This window comes from Oculina patagonica, chromosome 14 (genome assembly GCF_052425735.1).
Source record: "Oculina patagonica isolate OP01 chromosome 14, crgOcupat, whole genome shotgun sequence".
Taxonomy (NCBI): domain Eukaryota; kingdom Metazoa; phylum Cnidaria; class Anthozoa; order Scleractinia; family Oculinidae; genus Oculina; species Oculina patagonica.
In genome coordinates this window covers 15,259,411-15,287,045 of record NC_135771.1, presented here as the reverse complement: position 1 = coordinate 15,287,045, position 27,635 = coordinate 15,259,411, and the positions used below count along the sequence as shown (strand labels likewise).

General features: G+C 37.8%; 3 protein-coding genes across 3 annotated transcripts; 1 reads left to right on the top strand and 2 right to left on the bottom strand.

The window, feature by feature from the left end:
* Positions 1–883: 883 nt before the first annotated feature.
* On the bottom strand, positions 884–1,576 carry LOC144637563 (uncharacterized). Its single transcript, XM_078496632.1, has one exon. It carries the CDS (start codon positions 1,574–1,576, stop codon positions 884–886), a length of 693 nt encoding a protein of 230 aa, XP_078352758.1.
* A 1,910-nt stretch (positions 1,577–3,486) lies between these two features.
* On the bottom strand, positions 3,487–9,264 carry LOC144639140 (chondroitin sulfate ABC exolyase-like). Its single transcript, XM_078498387.1, has 4 exons — positions 9,231–9,264; positions 8,313–8,408; positions 5,567–7,594; positions 3,487–4,919 (listed from the first exon to the last, which is right to left on the bottom strand). Exons 2-4 carry the CDS (start codon positions 8,401–8,403, stop codon positions 3,487–3,489), a joined length of 3,552 nt encoding a protein of 1,183 aa, XP_078354513.1. The 5' UTR covers positions 8,404–8,408; positions 9,231–9,264.
* A 2,380-nt stretch (positions 9,265–11,644) lies between these two features.
* Positions 11,645–26,881, top strand: LOC144637853 (guanine nucleotide exchange factor C9orf72-like). The gene is made up of 10 exons (XM_078496942.1): positions 11,645–11,995; positions 13,439–13,717; positions 13,925–14,023; positions 14,330–14,391; positions 15,590–15,662; positions 16,479–16,604; positions 24,367–24,566; positions 25,642–25,699; positions 26,130–26,239; positions 26,638–26,881. The coding sequence occupies exons 1-10, from the start codon at positions 11,771–11,773 to the stop codon at positions 26,828–26,830; spliced, it is 1,425 nt and encodes a 474-aa protein (XP_078353068.1). The 5' UTR covers positions 11,645–11,770; the 3' UTR covers positions 26,831–26,881.
* The last annotated feature ends 754 nt before the right edge of the window (positions 26,882–27,635 follow it).

The window sequence follows — 27,635 nt, the reverse complement described above, 5'->3', positions numbered from 1 at the left end:
GTAAAGCCAGCAATCAAGTGCATGATAGGGGAATATTTTTATTTGACACCTCGTCATGAACACCTTTATTAAAGGCCTCATTACAAGCTCCTCGCACACCATCTGGCACGTTAAAACGATATTGCAAGAATTACGTGGTAGATGTCAGTCATAAACCGTTCATGTAAGCTTCCAGTGCATGTCGTTTACCTTTATGTGCAAGTTTGCATATAACATACCCCTGTTTCTTGTTTTTTGTAGTTTCTCTTGTGCTTTTTACATTAAAGCGAACGGAAATTAAGATTCGAATCTGGTTTTATGTATACAAATGCCAAATAAATTTTTTTTTATAAAACCGGCGTTTTAGTACAAACGTGCACAAACACCAGCCATTTTTACCAGATGAAACGTGGAGTTAAAAAGGATATGTAATCCGTTGTAAAACGCACATAATACTTTAATAGCAGGTGATGAGCGTTGAATGTATTATTTCACTTTTCTTGACATTTACAACATCAAACGGTTAAAAATGGTAATTCGGGCTACAGCAATATATAGCTTCAAAAGAACAAGAAAAGTGGAGCCATAGTAGCAATTACCTAAATTTGCATTAAAAAAGGTTGAAAAACAGTTTTGGGGAAATTTTCCTTATTATAAATATTCAAAACATTAAAAAAAGTAGGCACACTGGCTTCGTCTTCAGTTCACTGATCTCTGCCTTATAAATACCGTGGTAGAAAAGAAAACGTTTCTGAGGGAAATCTCCTCGCGTATTCAGCAGCTTCAAAACCTTTGTACCCTGGCCTTCATTCCCACTAGCAGATGTCTTTAATTGTAAAAAGTTCGCAAAAAATCTCGATCTCAATCATGTCTAAAGAAAACACACATTGCGTTTGCATCTTCACTAGCACACTACTCTTTTCAACAGATCAAAGACTCTTTGCCGAACCTGTTGATTCTTCCAAAAAAGAATAAGAGGGTTTGAACACGAGTTAAGAAAAGCAAATGTTTCTGCCCAGCTATATACATTATATGTTGGCAAGTTATATCTTAGCGTTTGATGGTAAAATGTCACAAACATTACAGGAGTGTTTAAAATTAAATACACCGCCACGATAATTGAGATGCTCAAAGCAAGTTTGAATTCTCTTTGCTTCCTAACGATTTCCACAGCTGTCATTTGCTCCTGGACCTGCCGTCGACTTCTTCGCACAACGATTAGCACTGCCACCTGAGTTACTCCTGTAGCAAAAAGGCACTGAATCAGCCAAATGACGTGATGTATGCTTGTTGCTACATAGTTAATTTTCGCCCATTGTAAAGCGGCTAGCGAAATGTTCACAGTCCATATACCTAGCGCGGTATACTTCAAAACACGGCTAGAAGAGAAATACGCGTTGTACCGAACTCGCAATCGAACCGCCACTAATCGTTCGTAGCTTATAGTGCTTAAGGTCATGAAAGACACTCCAAAGCAAACGTAGAAGGCAGCGCAATAAACAAGTCTCACAAAACAAGGGACGAAACGATGCTGGTTTTCTACGAGCCTGAAGCTTAAATAACCTGGTTGGGCTGTAAGTCCGACAAGAACATCCATAACCGAGAAACGGCAGCAGAAACTACAATGACATTTAAATAGTTTGTACTGAAATAAAAAAAAAATATATTATTAAGGTGCAATTTTGAACGACACCGTCTGTGTTTCAAAAGGGCGCACTCGAAATAGGCCTGGATCAGATTTTTCTGTGGAACGTTATTGTTTTGTAACTTTCAGGAAATGCGCAGCGTAGCCACCACACTGATTAGAAAGTAGAAATTTTTAATCTCCGGCAATAAGATCGGTAAATTGTAAATTTAGGTGACTTCCAATTCTTTAGACTTCTCCTGCGTGTGTGGCATTCTATTACAGCTACTGATGGTACTTATATCATGAACGTTAAGTGAAAACCTGTATAAAGCAGTTATTAGTGAACAGTATTCAATGCTTTTGACGTCGAAATTTGTTGCCATGGTAGTGTCAATGGAGAACAATTTTTTGAGTGCCAACGTATTTAGCTCGAGTGGGTTAATTGGGGACTCTAAAAAGAATTCAAATATAAAAATAAAAAAACTAGAAAGACAGCGTTTATGGTGTAAAAACAACACCTTTATAGCACTTTATTCATGTTGGCGGTAACTAAACTAGAGAATTCAAACTAGGTTCTTCTGTACATTGGGTGGGTAGTTACCTGCGTGTAGAGTTCCCTTCGATCTGTAACTCAGTAACAGGGTTAGTGGATAGAGAAACAGCAAGGACATTTTACGAAAAGTTGAACCAACTACGGTCGCTGCGGCCAAAGCTTCTCAGCGGAACAGAATTCCGGATAAGTTGTTAGGAAACGTCTAGGAATGCCGTGTTTTTTAAGAACGAGACGCGCGTTGTTGTAAACTTAAAATTTTAGGAAAAGTAAACCTAAGAAATGTTTGGGCTGTATTTATAGCTTAAATTGTTTTGTATCAGGTTGCTTTAAAAACTTTATTGTTGGAAATGTAGAGTTAAATTTGTCCAGACAAGAGGTTTGATTTGGTCAGGAACAGTTTATTAGTCTGTATAAATCCTTGAAAAGAGGGATTTATACAGAGAAATCCCACATTAATAACCATAAATTCATTTCATCAGCCCCACTCTTTCCTGCTACATTATCAAACCCTCCCCGGACTTAACTAACTGAAAAAATATTGAAGTATTCAACAGGGTTGTAAGTTAAATAAGGGTTGTTTAATAACAAAAAAAAATATGTGTCGATCATGCAATAACTAGGTATACTACTCAAATGAAAACCCAATTTATAGAAAATTTTCTGCCAGCCGTTTTCCACAAGTTTGAGACGTAGCATGGTTGAGCCATGTGAAGTGTGTGTGAAGTGAATACGTTATTTACCCTCGGATTGTAGATTAGCTTTTAACATAGCTAATATCTCCGAGCATTTCAACAGTACAACGGCACAATGGGCAAAGACCAGACCACAACACCGGGAACTCCATGCCCTACTCTTTACGATAAGTGTGTGGGTTCTTTTACGTCCCCTGCTGACCATAACAATTAAGATGCAGGAGACGGGGCCTACGGTTTATCGTCCTTATCCGAGAAGACTAGAATTTCTAACCATTTGCAGTTGTTATTGCAAAGGCAGCATATTCTCCTCAGTTATTTTAAGACCCTGAGTGTTGATCCGGTCTGGGACTCGAACCCGAGACCTCCCGCACGGTAGTCCGGCGCTCTACCAACTGAGCTTACCGGTCGGCGGTCGGTCGGCCATGGATAAAAGCGAGGGCGTAGTTCGAAGAGAGCTGAGTGAGCAGTGAAAAACGAAACATTTTCGTTACAAGCCTTTATTATTTTCATATACCATTAAACCACTAACTAGATATTTTTTACATTAAACGATTATTAATGATAATTTCATCCTTCGATTTTACAAGTTGGTAGCCCCGAATTTTTGTTCATAAGAGAACTTGAACTTTACCTTACTTTTTTAACTTAATTTCAACGCTGAAACCATTCCTGAGATTGGCGAAGACAATTTTGTTACCCTTGTTTGGAGGTGAAGAAGATGAAGACTCCACTTTGACTACTGGTATGTAGTTGATTGGGGATCCGTGTACCATGGGTGTCGTTGGAAGGCTTGTTTCCACATTGGTTGCCAGAGTAACCTCTACTTGGATTTCTTTGCTTTCCAGGTCGTACATCTCTCGTGCTTTGATATCTTTCAAACTCTTTAATACCTTGGCGTCAGGAAAATTCAGATCAGGGTAGCTGATACTTAGATACAAGTAGCTTGTGGAGTCACACACCAAGATACGGCAGTGCTTGTTCGCTGTCATGATTGGGCCCAGTGGAAGTGCTGCTGTAGGCCGGAAAATCACATAACCATACAACGGACTTATCACTGACCAGCGTTCTGGTGCCTTGCCAAATTTCACCACGTGTGCTTCATCATCCTGTTTTAAAACTTCGTATAGTTTCCTTTGAGTATCATTTTCTTGATAACTCCAAGCTTCGTCTGCCGTGCGTGGATATGACGGTGTTTTGATGTAGACTGCGTATTCATAGCTTTGAATCGAGGGACTGTGCTCAAGCCAGGCGGTACCATAGCAACCTTGTGACGTTTTAGCTGATGGTGTTTCGGAGGTTTGATTTTGAATATGAACCTTGAGACTAGAGGCACTTGAACGTGGAATATAGTAGCTGTTGCCTTTGGAGTCAACAAGAGTGGTGTAATTTTTTTCTCCATTTCTAGCATATGGTGTCGTAGTGTTCAACGGATCTGAACAACCCTTTTGAGCGCCATCCACTTTAATGAAGAATGGAGAAAAACCTCTTAGCAGCTTGTCTTGAAAGAGTGTTGTTTGTGCTTTCTTTCCAGAGCCGTTCTCCAATCGAATGTTACTGCCTAAGCAGACTAACAGATTTTGATAAAAGAACACAGACTTCTTAAAATAAAGCTTGATATTGGGGTAAGGGTGATTTTTATTCAAGAACTCGTAATCCGGTTGGTGAAAGTCCATACCAAAGGCACCGCTGGAGAGAGTCTCTGTCCCTTTAAAGGCAACTCCTCCAGCAAGGGAAAGTGGACTGAAAATTCTTTCCTTCTTCAACCTCGTTTCCTGCAAGGTCAGTGATATCGTCGTGGCGCCGGGAATTTTCGTCCAATCCCATCCCTCATTTACGTCGTGAGCCTTCAGTGCCTCCTCACTGTTTGCTATTAGCATCGCGCCATGGCTTTGAAAGATGCCATGGACGTTTTCCAATTTTGATGTAGAGCCTTCAAAGTCCCAGACAAACCTGTTAAAACCCTTAACTGTGACAGCCCAGTCTTCGCGACGGTGAATTGAGAGGGCTGCAAAGTTCTTGGACCAATGGCCCTGTGGAGATTTCTCAGCAGTGGCGACTATGGAACCTACCTAAAAGAAAGACGAAAAAAAAATATTATTCCAAAATTTTATGAGTGGCTATAAAGCCATCCAATAAAGGGAGGACTCGTATTTTTCGACTTATTGAAAAGTTGTATTTCAATGTATCATTTACAATAAACGATAAAAAACCTAAGTCCAATAACGATCAGAATTCAAAGAAAAAACATTCAAGTACTACCAACCACGAGAGGAACACCAGTGAACATGTTGTTTATTATTCTAATTAAGAATAATAATTATTCAATTATTATTCAATTAAGAGAAACCATAATTATGGAGTGCACAACACCGTTAGTTTGGAACAAATGTGGTTGGTCGCTGTTTAGTCTCAAAGAAAAATACATATTCTATCGCATATGTACATAATTTAGAGGGACATGATTTAGAACACCGAAATGAAGATATGAATATGTCTTTTGGCTTTTCGAATTCATACTCAACCGATTGTGCCTTTTATTCAAAAGAAGAGGTAGTGTATCGGTTACTGCCAGGATGGCGTCTCACTAACATGTATAAAATTAAGATATATTGAAGATAATAATATTCCATTTCTATCTGGAATTATAAGGCACAGGCATTCAAATTTTCCTTCTCCAAAATTTTCATTAAACGCTGCGGTTATTTTATGTACTTACTTTTCGCATTATTTCCAGCGATCCAAGGCTGTTCATGTACGACTTCCCTGGATGGACCCATCCATCTTCCATGTATTTAATGATGATGGCTTCTGAAGGCTGATACAAGCGTGAAAACATCTCAGCATCTTTAGTCAAGGCAGGGATGGTTATTCCTTTGGTAGGAGTGGTGGGTAGTACCTTCGGGTGGGATACGCTGATGTATGCATACGCAGGAAGGATTTTTCTGAGAACAGCATTAGAGTAGTCGGGGAAGCGTCCTCCCACGCTGCTTGGGGATGAATATTTCACAGCTACCACTCGGACGGTTTCAAGAGCTCGTCGTAAATTGCTTTTTGCTATGTTTGATAAGGCATAGTCCGTCCCTTCTAAGAGATATTGCACCTGTGCGGCTGTGTGCAAAGCCTGTGGTATATATGCAGAAGCGTAGAATGCCATGTGATGAAAACCAGTATAATCCGGTTTGATGACGCCTCCAAATGCTTTGTTGATTGTCAAAGTGTTATCCATCCATCGTTTTAAAGCCTCCATATCTCTCTGTCTTGCTTTTATTTCGTCTTCTGTATTAGTGGGCATTGTAAGCACTGTCAAAAGCCGAAATAGCATTATTGTGATCATTCGGTCGGCTGTTGTTCCACTGTATTCAAATGGTGCTTGATATACTTCACCAAATTCATTATACCATTTTGCGGTGTTTATCAAATTCACCAATCTTGTCTTGTTCGCATTATCCATATGTAACGAGTCTTTAAGTAAGAAAAGAGTATGCATATAACCAGCCCGACTTCGTAGCATCTCGTAAGCCAGCGTACCTAAGGCACTCCCATCTGCCCATCCTTGGTCCTCAAGGTAATCCAGGACATTGATGACTCTTTGGAGACGTACCTTGTTTATGTACTCTAAGGAGCTTCGCACTTTGGCATTTGTGTATGGCGTTCCCTGCGCTTTAAGATAGGTTTGAAACTCAGTCTGTCTAGTTTTGAGACCTCCACAAATTCTTCTGAGTGACTTTTGCATAACGTTGGGATCTGGGGAATTCAGTAGAGGTGTCTCTCTCCTTACTGTCTCGGTAAGTTCGTTACCTCGAGATCTTAGATGAAATTCTAATGCTAAAGGCAACAGGACTCTCGCCATTATAAAGCTAAACTTCCTTGTTGGATCTGAGGTGGAATAATATCTTGTTCCTCTTTTACACCTGAGGCAAAACAATGGCGGGCCGTGAATTACTCTCTTACCGGACGATGTTTTAAACTCGAGCCTGTCGTATTCAATGTGGGCCTTGTCGATGCTTCGCGTAAGTGAACTCCAACGTCTACTGAGACTTCCCGAGAAATCATAACTGGTTTGCTTCTCATCACAATACCAGTTTCTCAGTCGACTTTCTATGTGAGCGAGACTTAATTCCTTGGAAGAATCAATACTACTTGGGAGCTCAGTCGGTTTCTGCTTACTCCAGCGATACGTTTGCCGCCAAACATAGCTTGCGTCATACTTTGGGCCAAATTTTGTGAAAGGTGGAACAATTTTGTCTCGAGATTCCCAGGCCATGTTTTCAACGAATTCAACCAAATCAATATAGACTGTGTCCTGGTGGTCTAAAACAAAGTCGACTCTTGTAATTTCCGCCGGATATCTAAGACTGTCCTCGCGTTCTTTGCACTCAGAGTATCTCACCCATATTGCTCTCCAACCTTTAAACGCCAAGTCGACCGTAAACTTTCCCACTTTGACATTCCTTGTGTCGTCTGTGAACCTTACTTCCAGCTTCTTTCCCTTGGAAGCTGTTTCCTTGTAAATCCACATCTTAATTCCTCCTCTCAGTAGATGATGTTTGTTTATGGCAGGAGCTGATGATGGTCTGTTGTACCTTAGTTCTGATGTGCCCGTGTCTTCAGATTCCCATTTCAGAGACAATGTCCCGTGTTTGGCTGTGAAGGAAGAGAATGAAATCTTTCCTCTTGTTGTAACGAAGCACCTGTGCTGCTCCGAGTCCTCAAAATCCAAGGTCTCATAGCACCGATTTCCTACAAATAGCCGTTGAATCAATGTAACAAAAACTAAAACAAACTTATGTGACCTTATTTTACAGATACATACAATGAACATACTGATTACAAACTGAGAGTTCTTGCCCCCGCTACTAGTACTAGTTGCAGAACTAATCGAGGAGGGGGGGGGGGCAAGAGGTAAAATACAAACAAATTTATACACAATCTTCGTAACCTTTGTAACATTAATCAATGTGTGGGGGGTTTATGAAATAGATTTGAGTTGAAACGCTCGCGCAACGAATTCATCTTCGTCCTTTTTTTTAAGTATTTAGCAAGGGAAACAGGGAGTTTTGTTTCCCTGAGACCATCAGTGAAGGCGAATGTTGCCTCTAGACCGAATTTGTATCTTCAAAAGTCTCATCTCAATTTCAAAGAAAAAATACTGTGGACCTCCTTAAAATAATTGTTTGGGAGCTTAGAAAATGTGAAAAGAACGAATGGTTAAGACTGTAGAAGATTGGACCGTAAGGTGGAAATTGCCACAGGAACAGACCTTTTAATTATTGGAAAATCGTTTCTGAAGTTCCCACTGAGCTCCACTGATTGAACATACAAGTTATTTCAGACCTTGTTTTAGCACACATCCGGCTGTGATCTCAATAAAGTGTTTACCTTTTGATGCCAACACTCTGTTTGGGCAATTTTTTGCTGAACAAATGTTTGGTATCATATGCATAAACAAGCAACTCACCACTTTCCGCCGCGTGACATGGTCCTTTGTCCAGCAGCAAGAAGGCAATGCCACTCAGAAAAATAATTGTTAAGATCCTATCTCCGGCCATACCTACTACAAACAAATATTATAATTTAAGGCTTGAAATTAATGATTAACAGTGTGACCTGCTCCGAGCATGTCAAGGCTTCATTGCACTCATTCATGGTAAAGCAACGCCTCGGAAATTATAAGGTCACTGAGTTTGAATCCCGTTGCAACCTTCACATTTTTCCAGGCTAAGAAACAAAGTTGAAATTACTTACGCATTGCGAAGATCATATCTTTCATTTCGTGTTCCGACCGCAGCTCATTTTTTACATATATATATTTCAATACCATTGCACAGGCTTAAATTATCACATTTTAAAGAAGGCAAAGATATAGTGAAAGGGAAGAGTGTTTTTTTAAGGGAACGTAAATTGGCTAGAATTTCGAATCGAAGTAACCAGTCTATGTTTTCGGTGAAATACTTGCCTTATGCTATAGAGCCAAAACGAAATTGATTATAATTACGTTATCACTAACGTATTGAAAGTTCCTTTTTTTATCCTCGATAATTTTAACTTTTTAGTAGCCACCTTACGTAACCGACTTGTAACCGTCCGGAAGGAAAAAATCGATACCAGGATGGAGATAAAATTGATATATTCAAGTTAAGACAAATATCACATAACCCCTATTTGCAGGAGTTGAAAGATGTTCCCACCAGAAAGCCATCATTCGAAACAGGAAAAGTTTTGATCTACTTTTTTACTCTGTCGGAAAAATGCAAAGTTACTTCGTACTGAGATACATCTTGTCATTTGTGGTTGGTGCGTACATGGTATCTAGGATAACTGTACTCCAATAAAATAATAAATAATATAAAATACTATTACATAGAAAGTGACTTACTGCAGAGGGAGCTTTTCCATACACGTTTGACCCTTAATAGTTATTTTCTGCTGTAAGTTAAATCTTGCTTACCGCAAGCCTAACTCTAGAAAGAACTGGATTGATAGGTGGCTTTCTCTTGTTAAGTGTCCTACTTAATTACTTGTTGACAGACAGGTGAAAATTAGTCAAATAACAGGCACTAGCAAACAGCAAGTGTGTGCCTTGGTTTTGTTATGGAAAGTTAACAGTTGTTTTATTTAATTTAGAAAATAGAGTCAACAGGAAAAATTAAATCATTTATCACAGACGAGAAAAAAGGATAAAAGCGAGCAACCAGTACCGCATTTGAAAAGTCAAACTGAAGTAAACGATTGGAAACAAAATATTGCTATTACGACGAAATGAAGAGCCAAAGTAGATTCACAGTGAGTTAATATCTAGGAAACTACTCTTGCAGTTGAAAATTTTCTTTATTAAATTCGTTATTGAATTCTTTACAGAACAAAGAAAGCATGACCGTTCAAATGACAGCGCTTTTGTTATGTGAAATTAAGAGGTCTTATCAAGAAAAAAATTATGTAATATTGTTACCTGAAAATGAATCAAAAGAAACAAATCTTGAGAGCGAAACTTGGTATTATAACAGATGAACCTTTAAAGAGATGTCTGCTAAAGTTACATTTTAAATAGTCTTGCTAGAATTATGATTTTATCACTGACATGAATTATGGGATAAAAAGGAATGAAGGATACATGGTCTGTGAGTGGTCGAAAACCATTCCTTAGCCTGCTAACTCCATGGAGACTGAAATTTATTCCAGGCTTTTATTTAATAAAAAATCGTTAAACAAACTCTTTGCTTGATTGCAGTACATTCAGTCTGGAAACGCTTATGAAAGTTTGTGAAGTTGAAACAGCTGTGGAGTCTCCGTGAGTGTTTTCACAGCTTTCCTCTTTTGAAACATTCACTGGTAAAGAAAGCGTTCAAGTTTATATTGATGAAAAAAAAACATGCTCCAGTTTACACAGACCATTTTCTTGTGATCGGAAGTTGTCAATTGACTTATTTAACGGGTTGATCATTTTCCTTCTTTTCTGATAGATAGCGCTCTTCATTAAACAAGTATCTAAGTTCTTGATAGAACAAATTTTGACGGTTTAATAACTCTCAAGTTAAAAAAATAACTTTTAGACAAATTCTACGCAGTGTTGTCATATCTGAAAATAAACTGAAAGGATTGATACTGCTGTAGGATCCCAAGGACAATAGTCCACCCCCCCCCCCCCCGGCGTCTTTAAAGCTTGCTTTCTTCTTAGGCTGACAACGTACGTTTCCAGCACTTTCCAAATGCCCAATCATTGGAAAACAAATTGTAGTAAATTTCTTGACATCACTGACCATCACTGGCTATCATAGCAACAGTATAATCTGTTTTGCTTTATGTTTTTATTTTAACTCACAAACTCAGTGCCCCCCATTTTTTATTATTGAGTAACGATCAACATGTTAAAATACGACGTTTTGTAAAGTTTAAAAATTTCTAGACCCAAACTTTAAGGTGGCTTTGAAACCGCTTACTTGTTTGGTTGAAATAAAATTGGTATTTTTAGTTTTTTGTCTCAATAGTAAGCTTCCTTATTCTTACTAATTTTCACGCGTACTTAATTTCGCGAAAATTCGAGAGCCGAGTATTAATTTACGCTATTGCAAGGAAAATTAGAGCAAAAGCGTATTAAATTTGAGATTTTGCCAGTGTTTTTTTATGGATCAGTCGTCAAAGACTGAGGAAATACTGTAAAGGTCTGGCTGCAAACGGAAACTCTGGTGACTGCACTTTGGCCGATTTATAAGCTTAAGTAAACAGTTATCAGAGAAGGTTGCTAGTCGAAAACAAGACGGAAAGATATTTTCAAGGGTAGATAGTTGCAGTTCCAAACGTTTAAAAATTTTACTGTTTTGATATAAATATGGTATTAATTTTCGCGCGTTTAAATTTCGCGCAATGTTTTTTTCGCACGAAAATTAGTTAGTTGCCTCCATTTTACCTCGATCTTTCCTCTACGCCTCTACCGTAAGGAACAGTTGCTATTTTATCGTTTTTCAAGTTCCTTTAATTAAGGCTGGTTCTCATATACGGTATTCGCCCTGATCGCGAACGGGGCGATTATTTGAGAACATTACACAGACGATCGCTAACGTCTGCGGCGATTGAGGCGATCACGATCGCTTGGATCGCCCGTGCTCTATCCTTCTAGCTTCTCTTTCCCTTCTTCGCCATGAAACTGTAATAACTGAGAAGATAGGAGGTCATGAGTTTTGCTCTTTCATTGAAGGCTGCCATTGTGTTTGATCAGGGGCTAAAATGATTGTTTTCGCAGGTTTTCGCTCATACCGCTGTCGGGCTCGTGTCCAAGAGTCCTGGTACCAACTGTTTGGAAGAAGATGGCGGCGTTTGTCTGTGCAAAGCGTTTTTGCTGTTTCCAGGAGTTTACCGTTCCAAGCTAGCACATGATTAAGGCCACCTAGCTTGACTGTGTCCTGTTTTTTTTTTTACATTATGACTAGTATGGCCGAAGTAAAGGAATCTTTGGAGGAGAATAGTTCGAGTTTCTGGACAACTCCTGCCGATGATGGCTTCCGGTTTTCGAATCTCAAGGCAAATCACATGTCAGTCCTTAAAGAAAGCGGGCCTTTTGTTGCCATAGTGTTATCCTATTGGGATAACGTATTAGGACCGAGACTGCAACATGTGTGGAGAGGAGCTGGAGACACAGAATCTCAGGTTCGTTTATATATAGGCAAATAACCGATACATAACTTCAATACAATGATGCATTATATTACTCTATGCATATAGTTAGTAGAGGAGAGTTAGTCCCCTCAGGCTCTTCTAACTATTCTCTATGATGCATCCAAACCAGGCGGCTAGGAAATTCATGGGAAAAGTGGAACAAACCCAATCATACCAACCCACTGTGAGATCGTGGCAAATTTGTGTGCAATTTTTTGTGTATTTGTGTATGTACATAATCAATTGCAGAACACACCTTATGGGTACCTCTATAGAAAAGGCTGAGTTCATTTTCCCTTACCCCTTCAACGTTCCCAGCAGCTTTACCAGAGCCCCCCAAAAAGGGGAAAGGGGGGAGGGGGGTAATAAGGACTTAAAATAATTATTGTATCGGTAGGTAGGTAAAGTCCGGGTTCAAGCAAAGAGGTCAGGCTGGAGCTTATTCCAGTTTCTTTAGCATGCAGCGACTGGGAGTATTTCTACACTGTGAGAGTAGTGTCTGGCCCAAGGACACAACAACCCCCCCCCCCCCGTTGATCATGCAATTCAAAACTCAGTCAGGTTTTCCATGATTTTATCTGCCCAAGGACACAACACCCCCCCCCCCCCCCACCCCCCGGTGCCAACGGGGCTCGAACCTGGACCACCCAATCAGGAGTCCAGTGCAGTAGTCCTAAGGCCACTGTCAACCTCTCACATTATTGTATTGTAGTAAGTGCTTCTTATTAAACCCCTAAATGAAACTTTCATTTTTCAAATTGCTAGTGATAACAGCTCTACACATAGCATCAGCTCTGTAGACTTTGTCACATTTTCAGTCAACAATGGCGGAACTATTTTCAAATTGGACATGTTGTCCAATTACATAGACATAGACATAGACATAGTTTATTTAACCACGAAGAGCTCAGGAGCCGTAGCTCGTTAAAACGCTCTCGTGAAATAAAAAAGGTCTAAAAATTACAAATAAAAGACGGTTAAAAGGTAAAAAGTGTATATGTACAAAATTGTGATTATGATATGAATAAATAGAAATCTATATATACAAATTAATCTATATATACAAATTAAGTTACCATTTTGGAACATATGATGTCACATGGTTGCCACTATTATTGGAACACGGTAGCTTTATTGTTCTGCAACAAAAGGGCAACCATGTGACATCATCAAATCCAAAATGACAGCAAGCAGGTAATTCAAAGGCTATAGTGGCAGATATTTGCAGCCAGTATTTACTGGTAAGTTAACACTGAAATAGTTGTAACTTGTTTTGAACAACTTTTTATTTTAGATTATTTGCCTATCACTTTAATTATTTAAAAGTGGAGGATTCATTTAAGTAGAGTTAAGAGATGTTTACCCGAGATTATCGCACACAGTAACATTGGTCAGGCTTTTTTAATACTTAAATAACTGTTATTTCCTTGACAGGAATCAAGTGTCAAATATGTGGTGGGTCGAACTCTACATGGAGAGCTGTTGCGAGATGCCCCTGAAAACATGGTGGACACAAAACTATTTGTGCTGAAAGATCATAACATTGTGTGTCATTCATTTATTTTTTCTGGCTGTGACAAGTCAGGTGCTAACATTTCTGGCCTTTCCCTCATCGTTCCATTCTCTGAATACAAGAGCTACTTACCATTTATAGAACTTGTGGAAGAACGAGTAAAGATTCTTATTGCAAAGCTGAGAGTCCTGCAAGCCAAGGTACTTATAATTAAGTTGGTTAAATTTGAGTGACAGTGGTGTTGAAAGGCCATGCATATTAGTGCCATTTCCTCTCATTCCCTGGCCAAGTCTTTTTTTTGTACATCTGTATGAAGTGAACTAGTACTACCTGATAGTATTTGATGTATTTACTGTAACTGATACTTGTAATAACTAAATTCTGTTTTGACCTTTAATGCCACACAGGATTTATCATCTGCCATGTCAGCATTCAGTGTGAATCTACCTCGCTTTATTCAGACCATTACAAGCCTTAAGACAACAGGCGTCCCTGAGTCTATTCCCGTGAGTATATATAATTATATGTATTAAAATCAATTTGGGTACAAGCCAGAGTGTTCTGTGAGTGAAGAGTTGACAAGTGAAGTTGCAGCCAAGTTGACTGTTGTTGATAGATTACAGGGTGAGTAATCTACGTTATTGTTTTATCAAGGATAGAAACCAAAAAAAAATCAAAATTGCAATTTTGCCTTTCAAAAGCAGTCTAATTGAATTGATGGCAGTCCAATTTATTAATTACCACCACTATCACATGTACATGTTACTTGCCCTGATTGCATTACATATCGTGTAACTATGTTTCTGATTTAGTTAAGTGAGACTGCCTTTGGCCCAGGACAAGCAGACATCTTCGATGACCGCTTCCTAAGAAGGTATTCAGCCTGATTTATTTTCCAGTTTGCTTTGCACCAAATATGCTATTCATGACATTTTCTAATCGTCACTCTTTGTGTTTTTATGTACTTTTGATAACCCCCAGGATGCTTACTACAGCCTGTAGCAATAGTGTATTAAACCATGTAGTTTAAAAGCAGGTTAAAGAATATTTTGAAATGCATGTAAGATAGTTTTGAAGATCAGAAATAAAGCCATGATGAGTAATCTTTCTTATGGAACAAGAGAGCAATGCACTCCCCTCCCCCACATCATTTAGTGGATAAATCACCTGCTTTTCAAATTTCTAAAATAATTGGAAAATGCAGATAAGCTAGTAACCCTTCATTTCACTGACTTATACTATGTTGATGGTACTAAGACATCGGAGGGTGTAAACTGCAGGTTGCAGGTCAGAAAAAAATCGGATGTTGAAATTTCTGGAAGTGTATTCAAATAGGATGAGAACAACAGGACCCAGTCCCAGGTTGGTCCATATCAGCAACACTTGACCTTTATTATATCAAAGTTAAATTTTTACAATTACATTTTAAACAATCACCACTACATTTATACCTGAACTTAATAAATTAAATTCGTTGTGGTGTTCTTTATAGAGTCAAGGTGATGATAATTAATTGTTGCTGTTGGAAACCTGTTAATTATTTATTGACAAAAGATTTTAATAATAATCAAAATTAAATGATTCAAATTACTCGGACTACTACCAAAACCAGGGTGCATTTAGCCTGTTACAGGCGTTCGGCTCTTAATTAGGGAGTGCCTGAAACAGGCTAGGGTGCATTCCGTGAAGTCTACCCCAAGTCTTTATTATTCTTACCTTAAATTTCAATGTCATATAAATCATGCCCATGTCATATAAATCAGGCCAGTGCGCTGTAAGACTTTGAAATCTGTGCTGTTTGATCTTCGGCATAGCCTAGATCTAGAATGAACACACTTCCAGAAAATGAAACAATACACTTCTGGAAATTTCAACATCTGATTTTTTTTTCTGACATTATCCTTTTCTCAATGATGCAATCTTTTGAAAACATCTATTCCATATTTGGTAACCATTCCTTTGGCTTTAATTTTTTTGTTTTGAAAAAAGCATTCCTTGAACTTCTACAGTAACCTTAGCAGTTACATGGACTGACAACAAGGATGTTGTTTTTCTTTATTTTGTTTTGGTAGAGTCATTACATCTCATTTGCAGACATTTGGAAGTACCCTTATCATAGGAAAAGCATTGGATAAAGTTAACTTGGTAAACTCTTAACTAGAATGCCAACAAATTGCTAAATATGTGATGATATATTAAATGAAAGCCATGTACCAAAGCAGTACGCATGTATGCCCTACAAGTTGATTTTTAGATGAAACTATAGAGTATGATCGTTCAAATAAAAGCCATTGCGCAGACATATTATCTGGTATTGTTTATTATACCATGCAATTGAGAGGTGAAACCATCTAACATTTAAGTAAAAATGAAAGCGCTAAAGTAGTACAGTTGAACCTCTGGAAGCAGACACCCTCAGGACCAAGCGCAAGTGTTTGGTTATGGGGACATACCGGACTTACTTACTTTTTAGAGTCACACAAGATTTGCCTTTTTGTTTAAGTCATGTACAATCGATCCAGACTGCTTTGGTAGTATTTTTGCCTTGATCTCCTTTACTGTCAGCCTACAAGAGGTTATTTTATCCCCTTACGGACTGTGAATAGGTGTCATTGTCTGCTTAGGGGAGGAATGTAGTGATTAAGAGGAGAAATCACCAGGACAGCAGTTCAGTGTCCACTTAATATGAGTGGTGTCCAGTAGAGTATGTTCAACTGTACTTTTGTGTGGCCCTGTTTATGTTGGCAGTTCCAATATTTAAAGCATTTGAAAGAAAGTGCTCTCAGGAGAAAAAAGCAGACTGCTGTCCAATGTGCAGTCTGGTTATCAGTGCTGGGACAGTATACTGGTCTAGAATGCAGTCTGTAGTTTTTTATTTAATGAATAAGGAATAAATCGTTCTTCGTTGATGAATTTTGTTATCTTATAAAGAGGGGTTTAATTTTTGTCTTTTGATTGTAGATGGTTAATACCTTGGCACTACTGTTGCCTTCCGAGGAGCGAAAGCGTTCGCGATTTGCAGTAGAGACATTGTCAAATGACAGTGACTTGTATGATTCTGACTTGTTTGTTCAAGGCTTGTTAAAGGTATTGCAGCTTATACTCTTAATTTATTTATTTATTTATCTAGGGGCAACCGCACAAACAAGATAGTGACAATCATTTTTTTGTGATTTTCGTGGTCAGTTATAACATTTAACATTATTTCACTGTTATTGACTCTCCGAGATCATCCGTTTACATGTAGTTAGAAAATACCATGAACGCCACATCCATGAAAGAGGAAAAGTAGAGCGGTACTACTTATTCGGGGAGTGTCACGGAGACAATACGGAGCGGGATATCCTCTTTGAGACGTGTGCCCGTGTAAATGTCAAATTTTGAAAGAAACATCTTCAAATTGATAATGGATACGGCGTGTCGGAAACATGTCTTTGAAATTTAAAAGTGTGTTTATTTTTTCAAATGTTTAATTTCGCTCATACTTTTATGAAATTTTGCTAATATTTATTTGAAAGGTGCGATAGTCTTTAACTTTCTAAACATGCACGATAGTGGCCCTACACCACTTATATATATCAAACAACGTAGCTCCTAGCTTCCTAGTCAGCAAAGGAATCAAATTGTGTACAATTTTTGCTGGACGCACATTCTTGGGACATTTGCCCAGCAAAATTAAGATAAAGATATACGAACGAACATTTCGCTCGCATAGCTTGATTTCTCGGTGGTGTTTTTCTTTTCTACACTACAAGCGTTCCAATTCTATTGACATCAGCGGTTGAAGTCTCACTGAAATAGCCGGCGTTCGATCTCAGCATACTGAAATATAAAAAAATTACTGTTGCGTTTGTTCAGCTTTTAAACTTTTAAATAAAACGGCATACTGACTTTAAAAAAAAAAGAGAAAAAAGAAAAATAATGGCTTCCATTTGGATTTGAACCAACGATCAAGGCATACACAACTTCTGTAGAAGTGTTTTCTACCAACTGAGCTATCGTAACTTTGTATGGTACAGAATATTTTGTTTTGTATATTTTAACTGATATTATATTTGGACGCGCTTAAAAAAACATGTTTAATTACTCGGTTATGAGTAAGCAAAACACTAAAAAATCGCTCTGATTTTCTGATTTTCGCTCTGTTTGTCGTACAGAGATAATTTCCACCAAATTTCTCCACTGCATGTTGCAATAATATTCAAGCGTAGCGAATGATTTAAATTTATGCAATTACAGAGCAATGTATGGGCACGTTGCACAGAATTGCTTATTTCTCGAATCTTGAAAGATCCACACCAAAAACAAAAATGTAGGGTTATTAAGAGTCATACAAAGATACTTCATGCCAAATTTTAGAATGAAAGGTGTAATACAGTAAAAACCCGCGTGTAAGAACCTAGAAATTAAGAACCTCCTGGCAGAAATTTGCTTCCTTAATACCCCAAAAGGTTCTTATATGTGGGGTTAAACTATTTTATTTATAATACAATAACTGTATTTTATCAAAAAGGATGTCTTTAGAGATCAAGAATTGCACAGGGAAGCTAAAAAATGCCAGTAAGTACCCCAAAATATAAGAACCTGTTTTGCCAAACTCTAAAAAAGCAGGTTCTTACACGCGGGTTTTTACTGTATTCGAGCGAGAAATGAATTATTTAATCACAAAGATGATTTACATAATTACAGAGCAATGTATAGGAACATCACAGAATCGCAAATTTCTCAACTCTTGAAATACTTTTATCAAAAATCAAAACGTAGCGTTATAAAGAGTCAAACAGAGATACTTCATGCCAAATTTTAGACTGAAAGGTGTAATATTTAAGCCGTAGAATTATTTAATGTTACTTATTTCATCATTAATTACAGAGCAATGTATGGGCACGTTGCACAGAATCGCAAATTTCTCAACTCTTGAAAGATTTTTATCAAAAATCAAAACGTAGGGTTATTAAGAGTCAAACAGAGATTTTTTTTTTTTTTTTTATTTATTTTTTTTTTTATACTTTAATGCTTTAGAAGACTTACACTACAGTACATTACATTTGTTTAACCCTACATATATTACATTACACAGTACATTATATTATGTTACACAAACATACTACATTACTTACGTTATACGTTACAAAAGTAATTACGGTACATGTTAAACACCTAATCTCCAAAAAACTTAATAATCTTATACATTATATTACAAAGAGTTGATAATTGGCTTCCACTTTTCAACGTGAGTTTTCAGTTTGTTATTTTTTAGGGCAATGGATCGCTCAATTGATTCAATGTATTTTATTTTTATGATAACATGTGGCAAAAGGGGTAGAATATTCTTGAGCCGGTTAGAGTAAATGACCTGTTTACCAATAATAATAATATGATTTAGAAGGGTCCAATTGAGATTCTTTTGAGCTAGGCCGAAAATGATATCGTAATCATTTAAAAAGTCAATATTTATGTCTATGGATTTTAGCCAAAGAACAACGGACTTCCAAAAGTCGATGCTATGTTTACAATAACAAAAAAGATGCTCGAGAGATTCCTCAGACGTGTGACAGAAAGTACAAAGAGGAGAGCTGACTATTTTCATTTTGTATAGAGATTTGTTGGTGTACAGTATCCGATTGAGAATTTTGTATTGGAAAATTTTTGTATTCGTGTCAATTGTAACGACATGTGGAATTAAGTAAAATGTTTCCCAGTCTAGCTCGTGATTGTGAAATAATGTTGTATATTTGTGTCGTGCCGCTGGGTCTACTTGAATCGTCTCCACCAATTCCCAGTATAGCTTTTTCGAGTTAATCGAATCAAGCGGAAAGCATTTACCATTTAAATAGAGGGTATGTTGCAATACAGGTGGGCTGTAAGATTCAATAGGAGTCCCATTCGAGTTAATTAGGGCTTTCCACGGAGAAGGAAGAGAGTCAAAAATACCAAGTAGTGAGAAAAATTCAATGAGCGTAAGCCCAATTGTCGCAAAAGAGGGCCAAGGCTTTAGCTTGCCGTTCTTGGTCAGAATGTCAGAAATGAAAGTGATCCCCTTTGAGAGTAGTCTTCTGTAAAAAATAGGTTTGCCATTGATGCGTACGAATTGATTGTTCCAGAGGATTTGGTTTAGAACTTCGCCACGGGACTCGGCAGGTTTGGTCGTTAATTTTGACCAGACATCAAGACAGTCTCTGTAAAAGCTGGGAATATGGTCTGGTAGGTCAGCAGGATTGAAATTGCAGTATAAGAGAAATTTTCCGCCATAGTCCTTGAGAAAGAACGAAAGAAAGTGTTTCCATGGGCTGTCGTAATCCTCAATATATTTTTTAAGACAGATAATGCGTTGGGTATCGATAAGAGTTTTAACATGTGGCATTCTTAGACCACCATTCTTATAATCACTGATTAGTGCTAAGCGTTTAATTTTGTCACATCCCTTCCAGATGAACCTGTAGATAATGGAGTTAAGCTCTTTGATTATTTTTTTCGTGGAGCACATGAGTGATGCGCGAAACATAAATTTTGGTATAAGAAATGTCTTAACGACCTGGATTTTGCCATATAAAGTCAAGTTCCGCCATCTCCATCCTGCTAGGGTATCGGAAAGCGACTTTAGAGTTTCATCATAGTTGAGCTCTTGTTTTTTCTTCAAATCGTAGGTAAAATGAACGCCAAGAATTTTAATTGGTTTATTAACTTTGTCGATACCAGCAGGAAAGGGTTGGTCGTTATCGTGGCTGGTTCCTAGCCATAAAGCTTCGGTTTTCTCCGCGTTGAGCTTCAAGCCAGAACACAATCCAAATTTATGAAGAGTCGTGGAAAGATTTTCGAGGGAGTTGACGTCATGTAAAAACGTTGTCAGATCATCAGCGAAAGCTGCAAGTTTGATTTCCTTGTCAACGACAATACCTTTTATACTCACGTCACTTCTGATTCTAACAAGCAACACTTCGAGAGCAATGATAAAGAGGTATGCCGACAGCGGATCCCCCTGCCTGACACCTCTTCGAACGTCAAAAAGCTGAGAAGAAAAGCCGTTGTTTATAACACAGCTCGATATGTTACAGTACAGTACAGAAACCCAACGGATAAACGATTCACCGAAGTTAAAAGCTCGCAAGGCTTTAAATAAGAAGGACCAGCTTAGTGAGTCAAAAGCTTTCTCGAAATCAAAGGCAACCATTAGACCAGACAGCTGTTGAATCTTAGTGTACTCCATGATATCTTCAATGGTGCGGATAGCATCAAAGATCGTTCTTCCTCTGACATAAGCATATTGGTCAGCCTGTATGATCTCTGGTAAAATTTTCTCTAAGCGTAGAGCGAGGGCTTTTGAAGCAATTTTCATATCCACGTTAAGAAGAGAAATTGGCCTCCAATTTTTGATGTACCTTCTATCTCTGTCTTTTTTGTCTATTAATTTAATAATGGCTTGCTTTTGTGAGGTGGATAGTTCGCCGTGCTCAAAGGAATAGTTCAGGGAGTCAGTGAGCTGCTGACCTAATAAATACCAGAAAGTTTTATAGAATTCAGCTGTGAGTCCGTCATTTCCAGGGGTCTTGCCATTAGGAAATTTATTTAGCGCTTCAAAACATTCAGCGCGCGTAAGCAGTCCTTCACAACTCATCGACGAATTGTCATTTAACGTGGGTATGTTCGGATTTTCTAAAAAGTCAAAAGCAAATTCTTCGCCTTCTTCGGAGTCATTGTTGCTATATAGGTTTAGATAAAAGTCTCTAAGCTCGTTTATTATAGATTTAGGATTGACTGTAATTTTTCCGGTGGAATCATAAAGTCGCCTTACAGCAGTTTTACCACACCTAGTTTTTTCCAAATTCAAAAAGTATTTTGAGTTTTTCTCGCCGTTCTCGTACCAAACAGACAGAGATACTTCGTGCCAAATTTTAGACTGAAAGGTGTAATATTCAAGCCGTAGAATTATTTAATGGTACTTATTTCATTAATCATTACAGAGCAATGTATGGGCACGTTGAACAGAATTGCTAATTTCTCGGCTCTCGAAAGATTTTCATCAAAAACAAAAATGTAGGGTTATTAAGAGTCACACAGAGATGGTTCATGCCAAATTTTAGACTGAAAGCTGTAATATTCGAGCCGTAGAATTATTTAATCGTACTTAATTATTTAATTATTTAATTTTATTTATTTTATATCTTATTTATTTAATTATCTAGGGGCAACCGCACAAACAAGATAGTGACAATCATTTTTTTTTTCGTGGTCGGTTATAACATTAAAACTTTATTTCACTGTTATCGACTCTCCGAGATCATCCGTTTACATGTAGTTAAAAAACACCATGAACGCCACATCCATGGAAGAGGAAGAGTAGAGCAGTACTACTTCTTCGGGGAGTGTCAAGCACATAAGACCCTCGCCCTGAATCGCTGAATGACACATAAATTGCAGACAATAGGCTACCCTAATACCAAACTCTGTAGTAGCTCGATCATGGAGACTATACGGAGCGGGATATCCTCTTTGACCATGTCAATGAGACGTGTGCCGGTGTAAATGTCATATTTTGAAAGAAACATCTTCAAACTGATAATGGATACAGAGTGTCCGAAGCAAGTCTTCGAAATTTAAAAGTATGTTTTTTTCAAATGTTTAATTTCGCCCATACTTTTAAGAAATCTCGCTAATATTTTGAAAGGTACGATTTTCTTTAAATTCCTAAACATGCACGACAGTGGCCATACACCATTTATATATATCAAACAACGTAGCTCCTAGCTTCCTAGTCAACAAAGGAATTGTATTGTGTAGAATTGTTGCTGGACGCACACAGTTGGCGTTTTGCCCAGCAAACTAGTACTAATTAAGATAAAGATATACAAACGAGAATTTCGCTCGCATAGCGACCCCTTACTCCCTCAACGAAACAACTCAATGTAAACAATAAAAGTAAGTTAGACTTTTGATGCATTTAACCAACAATTTAAGCAATGAGATGTGCCCGCACACACTCAAGATAAATAAACTGAACTCTTGCCGATCAAAATAAATGTTAGCAAGTTTTAAGAAAATATATAAGCAAGACGTTTGCTCGTACACGCTCGAGATAATTTAAAAGTAATTTTCGCCCAAAAGAGCAAGCGAGACTTTTACTCGTAATGAAAAAAAAAAAGGAAAAAGAAAAAAAAATGAGTTCCGTCCAGATTTGAACCAACGACCGGGACATACAGCATGTGGAACTACTCTCTCCCAAATAAGCTATTGTAACGTTTAACGGTACAGAAATTTTTTTGGATTATTTATATATTATATTTGAACAAGCTTTAAAAAATCGTTAATTGTTCAGCCATGAGTAAACAAATTGCTTTAAACGAATGCCTCTATTTTAGCCAGTCATACAGAGATAATGTCCACCAAATGTCGTTAATATTGAATGGGAGCGAATTATTTATATATATGCAAAAAAATTAGTTTCACCTGGGGCATAACAGCTTGATTTCTCGGTGGTGTTTTTTTTTTCTACACTACAAACGTTCCAATTCTATCGACGGCTGAAGTCTCTCTGAAATAGCCGGCGTTCGAACTCAACATACTGAAATATCAAAATTTACTGTTGCGTTTGTTAAAATAAAACGGCATACTCAGAAAAAAAAAGATTATAGCATCCGTTTGCATTTGAACCAACGACCAAGGCATACACAACTTCCGTAGAAGTGTTCTCTACCAACTGAGCTATCGTAACTTTGCATGGTACAAACTATTTTGTTTTGTATATTTGAAAATTATATTGGACGCGCTTGGAAAAAAAATGTTTAACTACTCGGTTATGATTAAACAAAACCCGAAAAAAATCGCTTTGTTTTAGCTTGTCGTACAGAGAGAATTTCCACCCAATTTCTGCTCTGCATGTCGCAATAATATTCAAGCGCAGCAAATGATTGAAATATATGCAATTACAGAGCATATATGGGCACGTTGCACAGAATTGCTAATTTCTTGACTCTTGAAAGATCAACACCAAAAACCAAAATGTAGTGATATTAAGAGTCGTACAGAGAAACTTCATGCCAGATTTTAGAATGAAAGGTGAAATATTCGAGCCGTAGAATTATTTAATCACAAAGATGTTTTACATAATTACAGAGCAATGTATAGGAACATCACAGAATCGCAAATTTCTCAACTCTTGAAAGATTTTTATCAAAAACAAAAATGTAGGGTTATTAAGAGTCAAACAGAGATACTTCATGCCAAATTTTAGACTGAAAGGTGTAATATTCGAGCCGTAGAATTATTTAATGGCATTTATTTAATTTTTACAGAGCAATGTATGGGCACGTTGAACACAATTGCTAATATCTCGGCACTCGAAACATTTTCATCCAAAGCAAAAATGTAGGGTTATAAAGAGTCATACAGAGATCCTTCATGCCAAATTTAAGACTGAAAGGTGCAATATTCGAGCCGTAGAATTATTTAATGGCATTTATTTAATTTTTACAGAGCAATGTATGGGCACGTTGAACAGAATTGCTAATTTCTCGGCACTCGAAAAATTTTCATCCAAAACAAAAAGGTAGGGTTATAAAGAGTCATATAGAGATACTTCATGCCAAATTTTAGACCGATAGGTGTAATATTCGAGCCGTAGAATTATTTAATCGACTTAATTATTTAATTTTATTTATTTTATATCTTGTTTGTGTAATTATTTAAGTACTGTACATGTCCTGTAAACTCTAACTGCAATGAACAATAATACCAGCTTTTTATTTTCCAAATTGACAATCTACATTGTGAGCCGTTTGTGTTGTAAGTATCTTTTAAGTGTGGTGGTTACTCAATCACTTAATGATGCCTTTTTTTCTTGGTTATCCATCAGAGTTCCAATGATTCATTCAGTCTTCCAGTCAAGGGAATTATCACCAGCAGCCTGCCTAGTACTCTTGTTGACATGGATACAGGGGAGGTCAAACAGACTTGCCCCTTTAACGAACACATTGTCATCCGAAGGGAGTTTATTGACATTGAGTTGGCACTGTTGTTAGAGGAAGCTGAAGATGCGCCAGTTTTTCCAGAACTGTGAGTATCACAAGAACAATTGCCAGTGGGCAACTTACATAAGCATAAGAAAACTTGAGTGTGAACCGGAATGAGATAAGAAAAAGAAACTTTTCCATTCTTGTGCTTGTACTTATTTCAGGAGTTTGAGCAGGCGTAAAATAAGCAGAAGCACAAGATTTGCCTGTCGACTTAACACCTATCAAGTTTTAATGCAAAGTATTAATGCATGGACATAAAGTGTTTTGGAAAGTTTTGTGGTTAGCAGTTGTGTTTTGGTGTGGGTTTCAGTTCCTTTAAAGCATTTTTTGTTTGAGTATCGTAAAACCAAAACCAAAGTATTCACTCTGGTCAATCACTGATCACAAAGGACACAGACAATCCAGTGAACCAATCAAAACTCGAAGCAAATACATGTAGCCGCCGCCGAGCGCAAGAAAACGTGCGAGTGAGTCACGATTGGTTTTATTTCTGATTGGTAGAGGAAGTAGTGCGCAATTTGTACCAGTAAACACATGATTTCGAGTTCAATTTGGAATAAATAAGCACAAATAAATTTTTCAAGGTTAACAAAATTTCACAAGCCCGTAGGGCAAGTGTAATTTGTAGTCTTCGAAGTTGTTCCAAATTACATGAGAAAAATCGTGTAATTACTTACTAATCCCACCCTATGTTGTCCAGCGCCTTCAATTGTATTGGCTGAAAATTTGGCATGTCAATTCATGCAATTTATGCACTCTCTGTCATAGCTGCATTCAAAGTTTTTATTCCACAACAGTCTTTCTACCAATAAACTTGAAGAATTGATAATTAACAAAGCAAACGGAAAAAGTCACTAACTTAAAGGTTCTTTTGCCTCTTGGAGAGAATAAAGACTGTATAGATCTACGTTTTGATGTCGTACACTTTTGAGTGCTTTGTAACGTGGCTTCTGTTATAACTGGTTTCTGTTGAACATGAATAAGACATCTTTCTGTCGGTAAGTCTGTTCACTGAAGTGAACTACTGATCACGACCATAGGACCAATGATATAACGATAGAACTTTTCATTCCCTGGGGGTTTGTTTCACTAGTTCATCGTTGTTTGTACTTTAGGGGTCTGTTTCACAACTCCGAGGAAATCGGAATCTTGGTGCAAACTTTCATGCATGATGTGAGTATGCAGTTTATTAATTGATAACACCCGATAAAACTAATTGATAATGCTCAAAGTGAATTTTAATTTGGATAATGTACACCCCTTTTACAACGTTACCATAATGCATGCATCTGTTGAAGTACATTTAAAAAGTAGCAAGTCAAGTTTGTAAAATTGTGACGTTTTTGACGCACAAACGAAAAAAGATTCAAATTACTACGCGACTAGATTGGACCGTATTATGATGTGTAACGAGGTGACAACAAAGTAAGTTTAATGTGGAAGCCAAGGTCGTATATTAGTCAACAGAACAGTGTCCAGTAGTTCTTTTTGGTTGTTCAAACCCATTTCTGTGATTACAAAAGAATGTACTCTTCGCGCGGATTTGTTGTTGATCACTTGGATGTTAGCAGTCATAATTATTTTGCTTCTCTTTTTTTAATAGCTCAATCTTCTTCCGTACGTTTGTGGCGTCCGTGAAGGATTCATCAACAATTTTTTACGTCTTCTTGACCGAAAAGCTCTGGCGCTCATTAAATACCTGGAAGCTAAATCGTATGTATAATGTTTTTGATTCTACTATGCCGATTATTTTAACAAAAGTTAAATAACCACACATGTTACAGCATGTCTTAAGCTGGGCATCTCCCTGTTGAAATAACGCTTTTTTAAAACTCCGCCAGTTGTCGTGGTTAGATAGCCTGCGTTGCAGACGAAACTAAACCTCGGTATAGTCGGTATATCGAAGGTTTGTGACACATCTAGCTGCGACGCAAGCTATGATTAGAGAACCCCGTTGAAATTTCGTTTATAAACCCGAGTATAAACCAGGCCGAACTTTAAATGATTGGCTGTATCAGCCCATTTGGGGCAGTTAGTTGGGGTAAGCGAAACGCGAGACTTCTAGAGCTCAATAGTGCCAGTTTCGTAAGTCTTTCCATGTCACGTTTCAGGTCATTCGGCACAGTTCCACTGGATTACGTTGCTAAGCGACAGTTACGTCAAGACTTGCAGCTGGGTACAGAAGCTGATTACTCAATCGTGTTAACACGCGCGGAAAAGCTACATCCGGGAATCTACACGTTCTTAAAGGGAGATCCCTGTCAAAACGTGGATCGGGTCCAGGCCCTTTTTGAGTCGTTGTGATGGTTTCCAAAGACAGTAGTATTTATTATAAAGACAGGAAAATCCAAGAAATGTGACGAGTGGCAATGTCTACGGAAAATGTTATCCAAGCACGTGCCCATGGATCCTTGGAACGAGGCTGTACGTTTTGACAGTTGTTTGCAACCTCATCCGCGTGGTGCGGATAGATCCTGAGGTTGAGTTTTTTGCTGAGTTCAGTCAGTGGTGTTATAATAAATGGAGTTAGGGCAACAAGTCCTGGAAACAGTCAGAACTGTTTGAACCCAAGTGGAAATATTGCCGCATGTTCATCTCGAAAATGGGGTTCTAGAGTCCATCACTTGCTCTAAGTTTATTAAAAGCCTGAAGAAATGACTTGAAGTTCTTGCTCTAGACAAATACAAATGGTGACATCATGAAAAACCTTCAATGAAGCCGTGATCGAAACGATACCAGATGACGTCGATAACAGATCCTTTGTTAAAAATCGCATGTAGGAACGAAACCCAATCCGGAAATTTCGTCTCAGGGTAGCGCAAGGAATTAGGGGCTTGCTAAGATTCTGAACTGATTGTTTGGAATGGTTAAGATTTGACAGAAAAACACAAACTAATACATTTGTGAGTCTGTTGTTCGCCTTATGTTAACCAACGAACCTATTTTACTTTTTCCAAAAAAGAAAACCACTGAGTGTGATATCTCGGAATATTTTTTATGCATCCCTTAACCCCTGTTAGGACGTCACTCATGCAACCTTCATAGCCGTATAATTTGCTCTCAGCTGGGATATTTTCCATCGTCGAAAAGAACTGGCAAGTGTTTTCCA